Source organism: Macaca nemestrina, chromosome 10 (genome assembly GCF_043159975.1).
Source record: "Macaca nemestrina isolate mMacNem1 chromosome 10, mMacNem.hap1, whole genome shotgun sequence".
In the NCBI taxonomy this organism is placed as follows: domain Eukaryota; kingdom Metazoa; phylum Chordata; class Mammalia; order Primates; family Cercopithecidae; genus Macaca; species Macaca nemestrina.
The window spans coordinates 36,529,482-36,551,108 of NC_092134.1; the positions used below are offsets into that span (position 1 = coordinate 36,529,482).

General features: G+C 38.2%; 1 protein-coding gene across 5 annotated transcripts in view; it reads right to left on the reverse strand.

Moving 5' to 3' along the window:
* LOC105483784 (cilia and flagella associated protein 54) overlaps window positions 1–21,627 on the reverse strand; it is a 383,346-nt gene that overhangs the window by 250,391 nt on the left and 111,328 nt on the right. For all 5 annotated transcript variants that reach the window (XR_011608938.1, XM_071071285.1, XM_071071284.1 and 2 more), the window contains exons 27-32: window positions 9,530–9,661; window positions 7,404–7,518; window positions 5,482–5,571; window positions 4,357–4,483; window positions 1,036–1,147; window positions 588–688 (exon numbers count right to left, since the gene is read on the reverse strand). Coding sequence is in view for 4 of the 5 variants with exons in the window: in XM_071071285.1 (XP_070927386.1) it covers window positions 588–688; window positions 1,036–1,147; window positions 4,357–4,483; window positions 5,482–5,571; window positions 7,404–7,518; window positions 9,530–9,661 (677 nt within the window). In the remaining variant the exon portion in view is untranslated. The remainder of the gene's footprint in view (window positions 1–587; window positions 689–1,035; window positions 1,148–4,356; window positions 4,484–5,481; window positions 5,572–7,403; window positions 7,519–9,529; window positions 9,662–21,627) is intronic.

A 21,627-nucleotide genomic window follows, 5' to 3' on the forward strand; every position in this document is an offset into this window, starting at 1 on the left:
GTTGTTATATTATTTTTTATACCCATATGTCATAATTTAAATAAAGAAAATGAAGGAATAATCAAAGAGATAGTAGGCAAATGCAAATAAAAACAAAGCAGAATTGGTTCTATTAATATCTATGTTGTGTAAATTAAAATCAAAATCACTAAACAGGTATAGAAAAACATTAGATCATGAAGGTAAGATATATAATGTATAAATAAAAAATTCTTATACATGTGTACTTATAAAAATAGAAACTAAACATTTTGCCATATTTTGTAATCAAGAACTTTAGGCTCACTGATAATTTACCAATTTGTTCTCCTAACCACCCTATCTAAACTATTGCCACCACCACCTTCACGTCAAGCCAAATATTCTATATTATTTCATTTACTTTACAACATTTATCAACATTTTTAACTGTCTTGTTTATTTAGGTGTTTACTTGTTTACTATGCTTTTTTCATTAGTATGTAAGTTCCTCGAAGGCAACGATTTCACCCGTCTGATCCACCAGTGTATCCCTAGTACCCAAAATAATGCCCAATACATAGTTACCCTCAAGTAAACTTTTATTGAATTAATTAATTAGTTAATACCTTTCATGTGCCACCATTTCAGAAATAGCTGGATTTTTTAAAATGAAATCTCTTAGAGTTTCCTTTTTTTTACTTCTTACTCTTTGTGACATTTCTGCACCCTTAATAGAGGAGATAAAATTTTACAAGTTAAATTCAAACTTTAAACACAGTAGTATAATTTATTCATACTCTAATGCTTATCTCTTGACATTGAAATACAGTAGTTCATACCCTCAACTAAAATTATTATCAAAGGCAACAGAAATACCCCTGTAGACAAAAAACTCTGATTATAACAATATCTACATGTTAATCTAAAAGTTGTACTGTGTGTAATTATAAAATTATGCTTGTTAGTATATCCTTCTGTTTCATATTATAATGAGTTTAAATGTAGCCAATCATCTCTAAATACATGAATCTCTCAATTTCATTACCTAAAATTCAAAACTCATACGAAACTTACTTTTCCAATTTCCATTACGGCAGCTTTGAACTTTAAATATTTGTTTACTTTTTTACTCAAAGTACTCTCCTTATATTTCACTTTTATTAGTCCAAGTAGAGACTCATTCCTCCTAATAAAAAAGATAAAGTCAGTCAAAAAGACCTGCAAAAATGTGCAGAACTACCCCCAAAGTAATATGTCTTTAAAGTTTTCACTGAAATTATGCAAGAATATCCAAAATTGCTTGTGTCCTATGCATAAATTAGACTGTGATATCTCTGTTCAGCATGAAATAGTCAGTCTCTCAAAATAGCAAAGTGTAAATCATATCATAAAATGTGACTGTCAGTGAAGATGTTGAATAACAGAAACTTTTCACATTGATAAAAGTTTAAGAGCAACTTAGCAATATCTTAACTAAGCAATATCTTAACTAAATAACTTAACTAAGCAATAACTTAGTAAAGTTAAAATGTTCATATCTTGGCAACTACAGCCCTGTATATTTACAGAAACTCTCACATATGCATAAGGACATATGTATAAGAATGTCCTGTCCTTTGCAGCACTGTTTATAATAATAAAAAAATAGAAAGAATTTAAATGCCTATTTACAGGAGACTAAATAAATAAGTTTTAAAATGTATTATACAATGTATAGGAAGGCCGCAGTGGCTCATGCCTGTAATCCCAGCACTTTGGGAGGCCAAGGCGGGTGGATCATGAGGTCAGGAGATCGAGACCATCCTGGCTAACACAGTGAAACCCCGTCTCTACTAAAAATACAACAACAACAACAACAACAACAACAACAAATTAGCTGGGCGTGGTGGCGGGTGCCTGTAGTCCCAGCTACTCGACAGGCTGAGGCAGGAGAATGCCATGAACTCGGGAGGCGGAGCTTGCAGTGACCCGAGACAGCGCCACTGCACTCAACCCTGGGCAACACAGCGAGACTCCGTCTCAAAAAAAAACAAAAAATGCATTATACAATGCATAACAGAGAATATGCTGTATGTTATAATCATATAATAAAAACTCCCATAGGGCCTTCTATAGGGAAAAAGAGGAGTTGAAGGCATGATGTAGATGGAACAGAACTGGATTGAAAATGAAATAACCATGGACACTTCTTCCCTTATAACTCGGAGAATACTGTAAAAGTAATCCTAGACAAGCTTCCTTGCTTCCAACAGATTGCAATCTCTTTGGTTCTATCTTTTGCAAGCTCCCAGCCACTGCTGCCCTCTGAATACCAACAGGAACTGAGCTGATCTTTTCCCAATACTATAGTCTTTCACTGTCCCTTTATTGATACTTGCCTATTTTTCCTGAAATTTCTATTTTTTTTTAATTTATATTTCTTCATAAGCACTAGCCAGGTATAGCAAAACTGCTTAACATGATAAATGGGATGCCAAAACTTGAATAAAATATAGGGTCTTATTAATGCAAGGCTAATGAAATGCCGGGGTGAGCGTGGATAGCTAGTTCCAGGGGTTGGAACTTGACCCAAATCCATCTTGGCCCCTTCGCTCCAGTTTCGATGAAGATGATCCTAAGCCCATGGTTGTCTGGAACCCCAGTTCAGTTGTAACAATCCTAATCACCCAGTTAGTTGACATTCACTTGGGCAAAAGTTTTGCTGCCTAAATTAGAAGCCTTTGATCAATGACCGTAAGGGACTTGGGGAGCCATCCTCCACAACTTGAAGCCTAAGACTGCCTTCCATTTGCAACCAGCTAGGTCTCTTCTCTACAGCCTCTCCTCTCTCTCTCCCTCACTACCAGCGTGCTTGACCTGGTTGTTATGTTCTTCCAGAAAGAGATGGGAAGGAGAGGAGGTCACATTTAGACTACAGTCTTTGCCACCATCTCAGCATTCTCCTCCAAGCACAGCAGAACCTTCATCCATTGAATAAATTAAACTCATCCACTCCTTGATCTGTTCACTGCTCTGTGGAGCTCTGACTGACCGCTTTTCATTGTGATAAATAGTATTTTAAAATTTTTATGCAAGTCAACGTTACTGAGGACTTGTTCATTGTTTTAACTATTTATACAGTCACGTGTCACTTAGTGGCAGGGATACATTCTGAGAAATACTTTGTTAGGGAATTTTGTCATTGTGTGAACATCATCGAATGTACTTATGCAAACCTAGATGGTATCATCTGCTACACATCTAGGTGATATAGTACAGCCTATAGCTCCGAGACTACAAACCCATACAGCATGTTACTATACTGAACGCTGTAGGCGGTGTTGTAACATAACAGTCAGTATTTATATATCTAAACATATTCAAACATGGGGAAAGTACAGTATAAATACAGTATTATAATATTATACTCCTCTTCCAGAATATCTCTTATTCTTAGGTTAGATTTCCACAGCCAGCCCTCCACATTTGCCTGCACACTGAAAGTATCTTCTGTTTTTCTTTGGAATCAAAAACATTATTCAACCCTCCTAAACATCTAATTTTAGCTGTTTTTAAAAAAATTTAATAGAACTCTAATTCTGAACAATTATGTTATTATCATGGCCTGTTTCATTTAATATAAGCAATTTCTTCTTTTATCTTTGGAAAGTATGAAGCACATATACACTCTAAGCTTCTGTTCTAATAAATGAAGTACCTATTTTAGAAAGAATATCTTTCTGTTTGTTTTTAAGGGAATGCTTCTCTTTTGCTACCATTTCAAAACCAGGTTTCATGTTACTGATGTTTACTTTTATTAAAATGGGATGGACAGATCAATGCCCACTGAAGAAAAGCCCACTCTCAGTTGGCAAAAGAAAAGTTGGATTAATTTGGCATCTCTCATAATTGGTGTGAAGCACTATCATTTTATTTGGGAGCAAAGAGAATCATTCAGGCTTAGAGAATAGGAGGGACAGTTTTAAGGTTTACTGCTTTTATTTGAGGAACTCCCTCTTCACATATACAAATGGAAACTCCAAGAAATGGCTCTATTTGTTACCACAGAAGAATTAGAAACAAGCGGGAAATGACCAACTGGAGCCAAAACCTTGTGTGAGAAAGAACTGATGGCCTAGAGATACTATTAGCCATCCTGACTCAATAGCGAAAGACTTCATCTGTTTCCAGCTAGAGATACGAACATGCTCGATTCTCATTTGTGAGTACACTGTATATATATTTTTAGTTTTAGTTATTTCTTTACACAGACATAAGTTTTTACTATCTCTTAGGTGGTGGTTTTAGCTGTATATACTCCACTCTCTTTTTCATCTACCTTGTATTTCTTAAAACTGACAATGATATTCATTTTTTAAAGTTGTTAATATGTATAAAACTGATAATTGCAAGTACCTTTTCAAGAAGTCGTGGACAGGAGCTGTTACCTCTACCAAAAGGTGAAATTTTTCCTCATTCATGCATTTTAGCATAACTTGCGTAAAGAATTCCAGAAATCTTGGTTTTTGCTTAAATTTCATAACTGTAATAACAAGGAAGTTCAGATATAGTTACCAATATACTCAATTATTAGTACCGAAGGGTTGCCAGTGCTAGCAGTCATTTTGTTCCAACAGGCAAGTTTATTAATCTGCTTTTTAGATTTCTCCATTTTAAAAAGTATATAGGAATAAATGTGGTGTGAACTATTGTTTTTCTAATATCAATGAATGTTTTACAGTCTATATTAAATTTATTTTCTAAATATCTCAGCACTGAGAAAGATTTCATTAAGGTCACTTCTAATGTATGACTAACTGGGGTAAAAAGTTATTGATAATTATCCTAACTAGTAATCCTAATTTTTATTATATTTCACTCTGAATTAATCAATTATGTTGCCATTTCTCATCAGCTAAACTTGAAAGTCACTAATACATTTTTCTTTTTTTTTTTTTTTTTTGAGACACAGTCTCACTCTCTCGCCCCAGCTGAAGTGTAGTGGCATGATCTCAGCTCAATGCAACCTCTGCCTCCCAGATTCAAGCGATTCTCCTGCTTCAGCCTCCTGAGAAGCTGGGATTACAGGTGCCCACCACCCAATGCCAGGCTAATTTTTGTATTTTTAGTAGAGACGGGGTTTCATCATGTTGCCCAGGCTGGTCTCAAACTCCTGACCTCAGGTGATTTGCCTGCCTCGGCCTCCCAAAGTGCTGAGATTACAGGTGTAAGCTTCTGTGCCCGGCCACTAATACATTTTTCAATGCCCTAGTTTTCATAAGCTTCATAACACCACCATTCACTACCAAAATAAGCCACCATCAAGATTCTGTCTTTCCAGACTTTAAATCAGGTACCCATTTAGGTCTCTTTCATTACTTGGCAATCAAGATTCTGCATTATTCTGAGTGGGTAAGAATTCAAAATATTCTGCCTAAAACAGGTGAAATCTTCAAGTAGACAACAGAAACAAAACCCACAGAATTAATTCTCTTTGGTGATAAATCGAGTGAACAGCATATACACATCCAGTTCACCTACCTTCTTTCACGGCACCTTTGACCGACCAATTCAAAACTACGGGATAAAGAAATATAGGGTCCTCTCCTCCTGAGAGTTCAGATGTAACATCTAAGGTTAAAAAATTCAAAAGTTGTATGTTCTGTTTAATAACCCAAAATAAAAGTTTTTTTGAGTGATTCACAATAACAATTATTTGAAAGAGATGAAAAAACAGGAAAATACTAAAGTATTTATTCTAAATTATGTGCCTTAACATAGCAATTATAGCATTACATTTTGGAAATAAAAATAATCTGATGAAATTATTTGCTTCACTCTTCCCCCTAAAAGCTAAGGGGTCCACCACCAAATAGGTAAAGAGTTTCCAAGGCATGATTCTCTCTTCTTCAACAGCTGTCATATATCAGCAAACCCAAGACTCAGAAATCTACCAATTATATTTACTCCATTTTAGCAAAACTATCTTTAAAAGGCAGTAAAGTATAACACAGCCTGGAGCCAGACTGGCTGGGTTCAAATTCTAACTACGACAACTTTTTAGTTATGAAACCTTAGAAAGTTATTTAGCTTCTCTGTGCCTCAGTTTCCTTATCTTTATAATGAAGACAATAATAGTACCTTCCTCATATGGTTCTTATATACAGGTTGCATGAGTTTTAATGTGTATATTTTATAAAAATAGTATATTTTGTAAAATAGTAACTGGCACACAGAAAACACTGTACAAAACTATCATTTTATTATTGTTATTGAATTTACTATTCTTTTTCTAACCATTAGACCACCAGGGAGAATTTACTATTCAGCTAGTTATAGCCCATTGTGCTTCTTGGTAAAATATTTTTACTGATATTATGAAAATAAGTAATTAACATTTCTAGAACACTGTATATTTTAAGGAATTATACTTTATATAGTAATAAGATGATTACAGCTTTCCCAAAGCTAGGTTAACCAATTATGGGAATAATCAAATACTTAGTTCAATTCATAAATCCATGCTTGAAACAGGCATGGAACATATTAAAAGAGAGAGATTCAAGTCAGCGAAGCCCACAAGACAGAACTGAGGCACACAGTAGGAGAGGTGAGGTAGGGACATGGAATTCTACAAGTGTAACCTCATCCCCAAAGGCCATGGGGCAAAAGTAGAGCCTGATACTTGGTTTAAGGCTCAAATTTGGACACTCTCTTGTTCTAGAAGATTTGAAATACCTGCTTTTTAAAAATGTGACAATACTAATCATCACCAGAAACTAAATTTCCCAAGTAGCCTTCTAGGCTGCAAACTCCAAAATACCAATCATTGCATTAACACATTGGTTTATTATGAAATCACTACAGTACAATGACCTAAAATTAAACTAATCTTTCACTCTGCTTTCTACTCTGGAAGGCATTGGTTCAAACCACTTACACATTAACACTCACACTATTCCTTTATTTCTCAGTCGCACTTTTTACTTCAAAGCAGTGATTTTTGTGCCACCATAACCCCCTCCCACTCTCCCACCAAGGATACCCAGATGGCTGTCACAATTAGGGGGTGGTGTGCTGTGCTTCTGTGAGTAGAGGCCAGGGAGGCTACTCAATATCATACAGTGCCAAGGACAGTCCCCACAACAAAGAACTACCTGGCCCCAAATGATAATAGTGTCGAGGTTGAGAAAACCTGCTTTAGAGTCAGAAGACACAGGCTCAAGTCCAAGTCAGCTATGTAATCCTATGTAAATCACTTAATCTTTATGAGCCACATCTGTAAAAAGTGGTTAGCAATCCCTTATTAACAGGGTATTGTTAGGATTAATGATATAAAAGCACTGTGTAAACCTTAAAGGGTTTACCAAATGCTAATCTCATCTTAATCCTTTGAACAAAATTTTTCCTCGTTTTAAAAAACTTAATGCTAAACGGAAGTATACAGAAAAAAAAATGATTACATTGCTTTGTCAGTTTGAGTAGGTGTGTTTCCAACAAGGCCAGCTGTTCATTTATCTTTTCAGGCAATAGTATCTGCTGTGGCTTCTTAGTCTTTAAAGACTTCTTAGAAGAATCCTAGAAACATTGGTTAAATGTCAAAATGTACTTTAACGTGTTGCGACAACTGTCATTTTCAAACAACATTCTTTAAATTCTGTTTTCATACTTTCATACTTGGTAGATAAAACTATGATCCACATAACAATATTAATTAATAACAATGAATAATAACAGTTATTGTGCTCTAATTAAATGTAGACATAGTACTGTGTTTCATGGAGATTGACCAAAATACTGCTTCTTTTCCCTCTCCCTTTCTCCCAGTAACTTTCACCTACCTAGCCAGCCCCCTCCAAAACCTGCATTCTCAAAGCAGCTGAGGATATGTCTCTAAAAATCTTGAAAAGACAATTCCCAGCCTGCCCTCAGAAATGTACCCCTTTATTCTTTTTTCCCTTTCTTTTTCCCAGAAGGAGCTTCTTTACAACTAAGCTAATTGCCTTTGCTACTTTGCCTTTCATTGAAACATAAGGAGATCAGTAATTAGTGGATTAAGAATTGGCCTGTCTGCGCACTCAGGCTCACTACCAGGTTTTTTCTGTCTAAGCCTGAGAACTGACCTGTTAATGTCTCTTGTTCAAAAAAAAACCTTCCAAGCCCCTTCAGGTTTAAAGGAATCTTGAGTAGCTCTAATAATTTCTGACTCCTATAAATTAACAATCTCTACAATCTTAGATGAAAGAATCACAACCTTCTGCTGGACTATAAGCTTCAAGGAGAGAGGCATGAGGCCTGTCCTACCATGATGTGGAAGGCCCTGAGTCAAGGCCTGGGTGACATAAAAAGGCTGATGGACTCTGAGAGTAGACACTGCATGGCACAAAAACAAACAACCAACCCTCAAATTGCTTCCAGCTTAATCAAAAATCCCTCTAGACAAAACATCCTGCCAACCAGAGGAAAAAAAAAAAAGTATTATACCTTAAAAAGTCATCCAGTAAAACAGTGGTGATTTTTTAAAGATTTTTTGGGCAAACAAATGCTTACTTGGAAATTCAACATATCACAGAGATAGAAATGGAGCTTACTCTAAGTGAGACAGAGTCAGGGATGAGAGCCTCTACCTCCACCCAAGCCATGGAAGGGACTTCAAGTAATTCCTAGTACCCTCAGAAACCCAATGAACTGGCCAGGCACGATGGCTCATGCCCGTAATCCCAGAACTTTGGGAGGCCAAGGTGGGAAGATCACCTGAGGTCAGGAGTTCAAGACGAGCCCGGCCAACATGGTGAAACCTCATCTCTACTAAAAATACAAAAATTAGCCAGGTGTGGTGGCACATGCCTATAATCCTAGCTACTCCGAGGCTGAGGCAGAAGAATCACATGAACCCAGGAGGCAGAGCCAAGATTGCACCACTGCACTCCAGCTTAGACTATAGAGTGAGACTGTCAAAAAAAAAGAGAAGAAAAGAAAGGAAGAAAGAAAGGAAAGAAAGCAACCCAGTGAACTAAGTAACATTTCAAAACTTGATCTACAAAAATATGTAACTACATAGTTTCAAGGAAAGGCAATAAGCATAAGCTCTTGTAAGACTCATGCTTGGAAGGCAGATATTAAAAGTTCATCTCAAAAATTAGCAGTCTCATAAAGAAGAGAATATAGGTGTCACAGTGAGTTTCAGAAATCTACTTTGAACACAAAGTAAAAAAACGCTGACATGTATTTCCTACATTCCATGATCCACCCAGAACAGTAAAATCTTAGATTTGGAAGAGACTTTAGAGAGCTTTTAAGTCCAATGTCCAACTGGGTTACTGTAAGAAGCTCTCTATCATCACCTAACTGATGGTTGGGACTGGTGATGGGGACTATTCAGTATGCTAGCAGAGATTCCTTTTTCATTTTCTTGACTATAACAACAACAAAAATAAAACCCAAAAGCTCTTTACTATAATACTTTACTTATATGTAAATATAACAAGTGTAAAACTTATCAATTTTCTAATATGCTTAATAATACTACATTAACCCTAAAAGATGCAAACTAAACATAGGTTTAAAAATGAGAAACAGAAACAGTTACCTCCTCTGGTATTTCTTCTTGTTCATTACTACCATCAAACAGAGACTTGCATCCCGGTGTGATGTCCAACATTTTTTTCCCATAATTTATAATCATTACTGCCAGGTCATATTCCCTCCATGAACGAAGAATCTAATTTAAAATATTTATTAATTATCTCTGTTGGGCATTCTTGTCTATTTTCAAGTATAATGGATCATTTTTCATAAATTCAAAAGCCCCATAGAGTTTTCAGTCTAAGAATCCCCCTTTTATTGTTAAGAAATCTGTAAGTTCACCTCCAGATCGTATTAACACATTGAGTGCAATTAAAGATGCATAATTCAACTATTTTAAGTAAAGGACTAATAACGGGATCTCATCAATAATAAACTTCCCATATCTCTGGGCCATATAGCCATATACCTTCTGATACAGTGAGTTAACTATTGAGAAAACAATTCCCTTCAAAAAATCCATATTTAAAAAGTCATTTGTAAAGGCCACATCACCACCACTTCTTATATTGAGTTGCTTTCTATGGGAAATAGCACAATTACTGACCTCATGATGTCTTAAGCATTTACATCACTAAGTGATTTATAAGACATTCTGCTAGAAGGCTAGGCTAGATACAAGCTGTTTTCGGCAGATTCCCCATCAACCCTAGGGGAAGTGTGCACTGTAGTCATAAGGGGAAGAGGCCTATTTAGCCTCTCTCACATCCCCTAATACCAGTTCTTTGGCCTTATCTATTCTGGCCCTTACCTACCTTTCTAAAGTAACCTTCCACTACTCATCTCCTTGATGAGATATTTTAATCTTACAAAATATTGAGCCAGTTATAAAATCTGACAGTCACCATTGTGTTATAGGACTTCATGTCTTCCCACAGCTGAGCCATTTCCCAGAACAGCTTTCTGCACCTTGTTTATACAGCTTCACCTTGCCATTAAAACCTTGGCTCTAGCATCAACTTCAGGAAAGCTGCCCTGGTCAGCAATCTGATTTACATATATTCTGCTGTAGGGAAGGGTCAAAGAAGGGGACACACTCATTGTGAGCCCCTTAGAGCAACTGGGGTATAAATAAGTTTGTGTGAATTTGTTATATGCAGATATATTCTGTTGAGTATGTTAGTATTTAAGACAAGTGTATTAGTTTGTTCTCACACTTATAATAAAGACATACCCAAGACAGGGTAATTTATAAAGGAAAGAGGTTTAATTGACTCACAATTTCACAGGGCTGGGGAGGCCTCACAATCACGGCTGAAGGTGAATGAGGGGCAAAGTCACGTCTTACATGGTGGCAAGCAAGAGGGCCTGTGTAAGGGAACTCCCCTTTATAAAACCATCAGATCTCATGAGACTTATTCACTATCACGAGAACAGCACGGTACAGAACCGCCCCCATAATTCAATTACTTCCCACCAAGTCCCTCCTACGACATGTGGGAATTATGGGAGCAACAATTCAAGATGAGATTTGGGTGGGGAGACAGCCAAACCATATCAATAAATAACAACTGTTACTTCTCATGGAGGGAAGGGATATATAAAGTGGCTGAACAATAACGAGTGGCTACTTAGACCTGAGAAGCCCTATCTAATGCTAAGAACAGGAACACGTTTCTGTGGGACCAGGGCAAAGGCACTAAACTAATAGTGACTGTGGAACAGAGTGTGGGAAAGAAAGTGCCAAAACAAATTTTGTGAGTTTTTAAAAAATTTTTATTTGTTTACTTATTTTATATTTTGTAGAGGCAGGGTCTCTCAAAGTGCTGGGATTACAGGCATGAGTCACCACGTCCAGCCAAAATAAATTTTGAATGGGCAGGTAGGGTTAGGTCATGCAAAACCTTGAATGCTCAGCAAAACAGTCAAATCTCATTATGAAATGTATATGAGAGGGAGAAAGTTTTGCTATAAGGAAATAGAATTGAGCTAGAAACGAGTCTGCTCTCCATTCTACTTAATTTTGCCTTCTGACATATTTAGGTCCTAAGCTTACAGATAACTGGACAATCTTTTCCCCTTCTTTTAATATGCTAGTAGAAAATAATAAATGATAAAGAATTTTTTCCAACCAAAGGAAAAACAGAGGACCAATTCTATTTAACATACCAAATGATGAACAGACACAGAGTATGCCAGATGTTTAGTGCAACAATTTTTAAATCATGCAAAAGTAATGACATATTGAAGATGATGAATCTCACAAGTAGCATGTTAGAAAAAAATACGGATGCTTAAAGAAGAAAGACTCAACCATCTGAAAAGATTACCAATTTTTAAAACAGAACAGAGAAAAGAAACACAGCCATTTGACTAATCAGGTTTTACATGTCCTAAGAGAAAATCTAACATTCTTTATATCAAATGAACAACTGAAATCTGGGATTCAGGGTTAGTCCAGGATCCTGAAACTGTAGGCTAGACTGGAGAAAGCTTCTAGAATGGCAATTCTCAACATATTAGGGACTAAAGCAAGTCAAATATCAAAATCCTGACATTAATATATTATTTGTTTTTGAATGTTCAGAACACATTCAGGCTGGTCGCAGTGGCTCATGCCTGTAATCCCAGCACTTTGGGAAGTGGAGGCAGGTGGATTGCATGAGCTCAGGAGTTGGAAAACAGCCTGAGCAACATGGCAAAACCCCATCGCTACAAAAAATACAAAAATTAGCCGGTGTGGTGGCACGTGGCTGTAGTCCCAGCTACTCAAGAGGCTGATACGCAAGGATTGCTTGAGCCAGGGAGGTTGAGGCTGCAGTGAGCTGAGATCATGCCTGATCTGTGTCCCAGAAACAAACAAACAAACAAACATTCAGGGTCATTTCTACAGTAACATCACTTGGATTTCAATGATTCCCCAAATGGGAGAACAAGGGTGTGGGGGTCCTGGCCAGCAAGTCAGGAAATGCACAGAGCCAGCTAGAAGGCTGGTGTGTGCTAAGAGAGAAAATTCATCCAAAGCTGAGAAAGGCAGCATGTGAATTCCAGGACATCAACCTCCACTGGGCCCCAAATGCTGGTTGGAAGCCCAGTTTATTCTAGGTCAGCATTCTCTCCCATCTTCTTCAGTGGCTGGCCCAAACCAACCTATTCTCAAATCTTTGAAAACCACCCTTACCCATCACCTCCTAACTGTCAGCAAATGACCTTGCTTCCTGTCCACAGAGAAAATGTAAGCGAAGTAGCTTATCTCCCATCCACAAACCCATCATCACACATCTGTAACTACAACCACCCTTCCCTCTTTGAGAGAAAAGAAGCCAATCTCCTATCCAGACTAACCCCTCCCACACGTGCTAGGATCCCACGGCCTCGTGCCTTCAGGGATCCTGCTCTAGTCCTCACACGACCTCTCTCAAGTCTTCATCCTTTCCCTTTCCTGGTCCTTCCTCATCAATATTTCAATATTTTGGAGTACCTGGATAAGCTGAATTAGTTTCTTTGGATTGTTTTTAGCAGAAGTTGCCACTGGCAAGATGCAAGTCACAAGCTGCCTTGAAATACAGTTTCTTTCTTTCTTCTGGAAGACATTGCAGTAACCACTGCTAGTTACTTAAACGTAAATACTTGTGTTCAGTGCCCTGGAAAGAGAGTGTAACGTGGCCTTCCCTTATTTGAAAAAGATACCCCCTCCCCTGGAAATACTCACTGATAGAAGAGCTTTTTGGAGGTCGGAGTAGGCCAAGCAGATAAATATATTCTTTTTTTTTTTTTTTTTTTCTTGAGACAGAATCTTGCTCTGTCGCCCAGGCTGGAGTGCAGTGGCATAATCTTGGCTCACTGCAAGTTCCACCTCCCGGGTTCACGCCATTCTCCTGCCTCAGCCTCCCGAGTAGCTGCAAATACAGGCGCCTACCACCTCGCCCGGCTAATTTTTTGTATTTTTAGTAGAGATGGGGTTTCACTGTGTTAGCCAGGATGGTCTCGATCTCCTGACCTCATGATCCGCCCACCTTGGCCTCCCAAAATGCTGGGATTACAGAGCCACTGCGCCCGCCCCACAGATAAATATATTCTAAAGAAAAGTAATCTTGGAAGATAGACTTTGGGCCCAGCATAACGCAAATTAATGTGTGTGTGATTGTAACACTGGAGAAAGAAAAGGGTGCTTTGGATTGCATGGGACCCCCGCTTTCAATGGTGTCACCATGTGACAATGACAGAACTAACAGCAGCAGGAATGTTCTTGAGGTTGGGAGGGGTTAGGAATGCCAGAATAGCTTTAGACTAATCAAACTCTTCAGTTATTCCTCTTGCCTAGTATTTGGAAGAAGGATTGGCCTCTTGGACTAAGTGCACTCTTGAAATTGTTAGAAAATTCTCTTCCCTTCTCACTCTATGCACTGTCCCCTGGTGGTGGCATCTATTTCTACTGCTTCAGTTGCAGTCCTGATACTAACAACTTCTTTGTCTTTACACACATGTCGCATCTCCCGAGCTCCAGCCTGATAGGTCCTGTTATATAAAGGTCACCTCTTTGGATACCCTATCGACTCCAAAATTCAATCTGTTCAAAACTCATTACCTTCTCCCCCTTCACCACACACAGTTACTCCTCATGCAGGGTTCAATGAGTAGTGTTATATTCACCCAACTGCCCAGGCCAGGTAGCTGAATATTACTGCTGCCTCTTCCCTCTCCCTCCTTTATTCTTATCTATTAGAGTTTCAGATTCTCAATTCTATCTCATAAATAACTCGTGAATCCTTTCCATTCTCTCTACCTCCACTTTTTCCATACCGGTTTAGTTTATCTTCTCTCATCTTTGAACTCATCTCTGCCTCAGGTCTTATCTCCTCTAATTGTTAGCTGTTGTACAACAATAACAATTTCTTTTTTCTAAAATACAGATCTCCTTATGTCATTCCTGGGTGTGAAACCCTTCAATGGTGCCTCCCTGACCTCACAAGATGGCCATTTATCACCTGGTACCTGTCCATTGCTCAACCTTTTAAGGTAACTGAAATATTGCATTATGTCCTCCATAATAAAAGATAAATTTGATTATTTTCCCAAATTCTAAAATTGTTTCATATTTTCTAACCGATTACTCCCTGGAGTGATCAACGTTAATAATCCTATGCCTTCATATATTTTCCCAACCTAATATTTGCCTTTGAGCTTTGCTTATAGTGTCTCGCTATAAAAATGTTTTAATCATCTTGTAATCTAATTATCTATCTTTTTCTGTTTATCTTTTGAATTTTGTGGCTTATCAAGGAAAGTGTCCCCTGACTCCAAGGCCATATAAATATTCTTAAATCCATCTAGACTTCATTTTGTTTATGGTATGAGATAAGGTTCTGGCTTTGTTTACTTTCAGATGAACAGTCAAGTTATACCAGCACCTTTCATTAAATAAACTATTATAACACACTATCATTTTCTCAGTGAATCAAATTGCTATCTTTGTCATATATTAATTTATTCTGTAGACTTGGGGGCCATTCCTGGACTTTCTATTCTATTGCACTGAACTGTTTGCCCATTACTCTGTGACATCATTTTTTTATTAAAGTGACCTTATGGCAAACTTTAATATCTACTGAGAACTTTTAAATTAATCAGCTTCAGAGAAACTCAATTAGAATTCTAATTAGAACTGTATTAAATTTAAATATTATTTTAGGAAGGATCTGCACTTCTGTGACAATAAGTCTACCTGTTCAGGAACTTGGTGTGGCCTGTCCTATGTTCAGATCTTATTTTGTGTCCCTCAGTAAGATCCCACAGTTCTTTTAGATTCTTTAACATTTTGTTAAATTTTAAATATTGTGTATTATAAGTGGTATATTTTACCCTCTCCATTTCTAATTATTGCTAGTATTTTTAAAAGCCTATCATTTTGTAAGTGTATTATATAGAATCACTTTACACATTCTCCTTGTAATCCTAGTAATTTTTTACCAGATCTTCATGGGGTTTTGAGACCAGTACAATTACAGATAAATTATACTTTTCTAATATTACAAAATTATTTTCTATCCTTATCTAGAACATGAGAAAGAACCTCTAAAAACACTGAATCTCACTGTTAGGAGTTAGCATCTATTTCCTGTGGCTAATTTTTAAAGAAATGACTCCAGAAATTTGCCATTCAGTATGATATTTGCTGTAAAATGTTGGTAAATGTCTTTGTCATTATTCAATAGCTTCTTTCCTTTCCTAATTTATTAGAAATTTTATTAGGAAAGGTTACTAAGTGTTATCAAATGCCTTTGTGGCATTTTTCATATAATCTTATTTGTCTCCTTTACCTTGCTATTGCAAAAAAATCAAGTTTTGTTTTAATTCTTGGCAATGAGACTGTCCTAAGACCAGAAAGTGACCAAATGCCATTCAGGAGCAGAGAAGGGTGATCTGACAGAACAGATTTGAAGGACACTACATAATGACTCTCTTTGTTCTGATTAATATTTTGGGCCCTGAACTCTGCTTTTTCTGATATGAAAATTGCCACTCCTCCTTTAATTTGTTTGCATTTTCCCAGTACCATTGTCTATCCATTTATTTTTTCAAGCATTGTTTGTCATTGTGTTTTAGGACTGTTTCTTGAAATAGTATACATTTGAACCTAGCTTTTTAGCCTATCTGGTAATTTCTGTCTTCTGAATTCATTCAGCTGAACTGAAATGATCAATATACTTAATTATATTCCTTCCATCTTATATATTCTCTTTTTCCTTCCTACTTTTGCTGAAAATTAGCCATTTTTCCTCCCTGTCAGTTTTTCCTGTTCCTGTTTTCTCTCTCATTCCTCCCAGTTCATGTTTTCTTCCTGTCAATTTAGAAGTCCTACTGTGCAGCTGGGCATGGTGGCTCACGCCTGTAATCCCAGCAGTTTGGAAGGGTGTGGCCAGTAGATGACCTGAGGTCAGAAGTTCGAGACCAGCCTGGACCACATGGTGAAACCCAGTCTCTACTAAAAATACAAAAATTAGCCAGACATAGGGTGCATGCCTGTAACCCCAGCTACTCAGGAGGCTGAGGCATGAGAATTACTTGAACTGGAGAGGCAGAGGTTGCAGTGAGCTGAGATTGAGGCACTGCACTCCAGCCTGGGTGATAGAGTGAGACTCTGCCTCAAAAAAGAAAAAAAAGAAAAAAAAAAAAAAACAGAAGTCCTACTATGCTATAAAATTCTGCTCATGGTTACATATTTCTCTGAGTCACCTTTAAATACGTATATAGAGAGATACATTTATATTCTATCAAAAAATAATTTTATGTGTGTGTGTGTGTGTATATATATATGCATATATAAAACACACAACCATGCACCAAAAATCTTTGCCTGCTCATACCTCCCCTTATACCAGACAGATGGAAGTTTTAGTTCTAGGTTACTAACAAATTTTTCTTTCAAGGATGACTCTTCTCTTTAAAGAATCCCTACTTAGCATTTATATTACAAAGTCCTAGTCACATCATTATTATCTATTTAATTTTAATAATACATATATTGCAAGATTCATTGCTCCCATTATTCCTCTCCTTTTTGTCTTTCCCTGTCTTGGGATTTCTGTTCTGAATCAATTGTCATTTGATAGAGTATTTTCTCAAGTGTTTTCCTCAGATAAGTACATGGGCAGAATACTTTTTAAATGCCCGCACTTCTGAAAATGTTTATTTTGCCCTGACAAATGAATGATATCTTTCCTGGTTATTAATTTTTGGACCTCGGTCTTTTCCCCTCAGGATTCTACAAATGTTGTTCCAGTGTTTTAACCTCTGGCATCGCTGATTGAAAAAAAAAAAAAGTCTGAAGCTAATTGATTCTCTTTCCATTGCAAATAAATGTTCTTTGGGTCTCAAAACTTTTAAGATTTGTCCTTATCCTTTGACTTCAGGGATTTTACCCACATGTACTTCCATGTGTATTCTTACATTAATCCTGCCTGGGACTCAGGAAGCCTATTCCTTCTCCATTTGCTTTTCTTTCCTACCTCCAGACTTCTTTGGTTTTCATGTTATGACTTCTGGATCTGCCTTCTCAATTTATTTACCACCTCTAGGTAATTCTGTACTATGTTGGAGGGGGTATTTCTTGAGCTTTCAGATTTGACTCAAGGAATACCATAACCATACTCTTCATCTATTTGATTTTTTTCAATCAAAAATCAAATTCATTTGTTCAGTAACAGAAGGGTTTTTTGTTTGTTTTCTTTTAGATCACATGATTGTATCTCCTTAAAAGTTTTCTCTGCCTTTTTTTAAACCAACTCTTCTCTAGTCTTTTTCCAACATGGTGAGAGTAAAAACACAATGATTTTGGTGTCTGGCTTGCCCTTTTTGCCTTGGAGTACTGAGTCTCCTTCAGTGAGTAATTGCTTTTTCCTTCCTGCTAATGGCTTATGTTCCCTCAGCATCTACACAGACCAGGTCATAGCAGTCTCTCCAGCACTGGTAAGTCAGTGACCAACGGAACGAATATTATTTCCTGCTATTGAGGTCAGGCCATGAACAGATGGCAAATAATGGCTTCTTTGCTAAGGTGGAGGGTAGAAGGCTCTCTGTTGCCAGACCTCCACAGAAGCAAGCTTACATCCTAACTAAAGCAATGGATCAAATGAGCTCACCTACACAGCGTTCTTCCAGATCTCTGGTCAAATCGCAAAGGTCCTATGAGAACCACATAAAACAGGCAGGCAGATATGGACCTTCTTTGAGGGAATCACTGGATTCTGTCAACGAAAGCCTTTAAGGAACCACACAATGCTGGTCTTTGAGCCAAGCAACGAGAACAAACAAGCCGACCTCTCTGCCTCTTGTCCCTTAGTTCCTTCTCGTTTCCAGGGTGAATGAGGTCCCATAAAAAGCCTTTTACTCAGATATTCTGGCCTAAGATACCCCCTCCAGCCTTTACCAACTGGCCTGCTCAGGCTACTATAATCTGCCAAAATAAAAATCAAAAAAGAGAAAAGTCAGGGATGTGTGATTAAGCTGCCATCTATTCAAAATTACTCATCTCTTTACCTTAAAACAAATAGCCTTCCTGCAAGCCTTTGAGCTACGATAAATACTTTCAAGTATTTCTTCTCATTAAAGCCTAAATAAATTTTGTTAACTATTTTGTTTTCCAATATTTTTGTAACAAATGCAAAACATGTGGGAATACAGTGATTCTGTTTACAAACAACACTAAGCACAACTATGGCTCTATAGACCTCTTACAATAACTCTCAAGTCAACAGGTTGGGAATCCATTGCTCCACATGAATGATCTGTCCTGCTTAAATTTGCCCACTCAACTGTAAGCTAAAATTGGTCATGAACCTCTAAGTCCATTCACTTGCATAGTCCTTCATGCCCTCTGCCAACAAAGCTGTTCCTCCTCCATCTGTCTCAGCTCTACTCTTCTTCTTGCTACAAGGTTATCCTGTCTAAAGTAGGCTCAGCCCCATAAATCTGTCTCCTTTAACTGCTTTTATTTTTGCTGATAACACTTAAAGCTTCATGAAGTTATATTTTATGTGTATGTTTGTTTCTGTCACCCCCCACTAAATCACAAGCTCTGTGAGACATCATTGGTTTCTTTTTAAATAAAGAATGTCTACAGGTAGGTATACCTAACTCTAGTTTGTCTCAGGACCTGACAAACCTTGTCTTACATTCAACCAATTCACCAATTATTTTACCTGCTTGATCTCAGGAGGCATTTGAGTTGGTAACTCTTGCTCAGAGCATACCTAAGTCTCATCCCCAGAGTGAAGCCTTCCCCAATCATCCCATCCCTTAGTGGTCATCTTCCTGTATCCCTGTTTTGTCACCACCATCCATTCATCAACTAAGCTAGAAACCTGGGTGTCATTCATTATTCATTCTTCTCCTCCTATAATTACTATGGAGTTCTCTTTAATTCTTCGTGCATATGTCAAGAACCCAAACCAGTGCCTGACACAAATAGGTAATTGTAAATATATATTGAATGAAGGAATACAACAAAAATGAAAAATCTGTTTCTATCCTGACCACACTCTTGCCTATGTCTTCTCCCAGGTTTAGATATCCAGATACAGTACTCTTGACTGGCACAGTCTGAATTCACCTCTCCAGTTTGTCCTTTGTTGAGTTCGGGGTCCTGCACACCAATCTCAGAATCATCCTTCGACTCTGCCTAGTCAGCCCTTTCCTTCAGGCCTAACATCATTGCTTACATTCTAATGTCATGAGATTAACACACCCCTTACTCACTGACTCTTCACTTATAATCTGGCTGTTTGGTTTCTTGATATCTTCTAAGCCCCACTATCTCAATGGCTGGGTTAAGATACTTAAAGTCTGCCTGCAGGTTCCACTGAAATCACAACCTGATAAGATGATATGCAGGTTTACTGCAGTATAATAAATATATAATTAATGTTTTAGGGTTTTGAAACAAATATGTTCTGTGTGACCTTATATAATGCCTATATAATATACAAATGCAGTCACTTCCAAGATGGCCGAATAGGAACAGCTCCAGTCTATAGCTCTGAGCGAGACTGACACAGAAGACAGGTGACTGCTGCATTTCCAACTGAGGTACCTGGTTCATCTCACTGGGACTGGTTGGATAGTGGGTGTAGCCCATGGAGGGCAAGCTGAAGCAAGGCAGGGCATTGCCTCACCCGGAAAGCATGAGGGGTTGGTGGATTTCCCTTTCCTAGCCAAGAGAAACCATGAGTGACTACACCTGGAGGAACGGTACACTTCTGCCCAAGTACTGCGCTTTTCCCACGGTCTTCACAACAGGCAGACCAGGAGATTCCCTCCCGTGCCTGGTTTGGCAGGTCCCATGCCCATGGAGCCTTGCTCGCTGCTAGCGCAGCAGTCTGAGATCAACCTGGGATGCTAGAGCTTGGCGGGCAGAAGAGCATCAGCCATTGCTGAGGCTTGAGTAGGTGGTTCTATGCTCACAGTGTAAACAAAGTGAGGGAAGCTTCAACTGGGCAGAGCCCACTGCAGCTCAGCAAGGCCTACTGCCTCTCTAGATTCCACCTCTGGGGGCAGGGCATATCTGAACAAAAGGCAGCAGACAGCTTCAGCAGACTTAAATATCCCTGCCTGACAGCTCTGAAGAGAGCAGTGGTTCTCCCAGCACAGCAATTGAGCTCCGATAATGGACAGACTGCCTCCTCAAGTGGGTCCCTGACCCCCATGTAACCTGACTGGGAGACATCTCCTGCCAGTAGGGTCCGACAGACACCTCATACAGGCAGGTGCCCCTCTGGAACGAAGCTTCCAGGGGAAGGATCAGACAGCAATATTTGCTGTTCTGCAGCCTCTGCTGGTGATACCCAGGCAAACAGGGTCTGGAGTGGACCTCCAGCAAACTCCAACAGAACTGCAGCTGAGGGGCCTGTTAGAAGGAAAACTAACAAACAGAAAGGAATAGCATCAACATCAACAAAAAGGACGTCCACACCAAAACCCCATTTGTAGGTCACCAACATCAAAGAGCAAAGTTAGATAAAACCACAAAGATGGGGAGAAAACAGAGCATAAGCGCTAAAAATTCCAAAAAACAGAATGCCTCTTCTCCAAAGGAACACAACTCCTCAAGGGAACAAAACTGGACAGAGAATGAGTTTGATGAGTTGACAGAAGTAGGCTTCAAAAGGTCGGTAATAACAAACTTCTCCAAGCTAAAGGAGCAGGTTCTAACCCCCACATGGAAGCTAAAAACCTTGAAAAAAAGTTAGACAAATGGCTAACTAGAATAAACAGTGTAGAGAAGACCTTAAATGACCTGACAGAACTGAAAACCACAGTACAAGAACTTCGTAAAGCATAAACAAGCTTCAATAGCCGATTCAATCAAGTGGAAGAAAGGATATCAGTGATTGAAAATCAAAGTAATGAAATAAAGCAAGAAGACAAGATTAAAGAAAAAAGAATGAAAAGAAATGAACAAATGCCCCGAGAAATATGGGACTATGTGAAAAGACCAAATCTACATTTGGTTGGTGTACCTAAAAGTGACAGGGAGAATGGAACCAAGTTAGAAAGTACTCTTCAGGATATTATCCAGGATAACTTCCCCAACCTAGCAAGGGAAGCCAACATTCAAATTCAGGAAATACAGAGAACACCATAAAGACACTCCTCGAGAAGAGC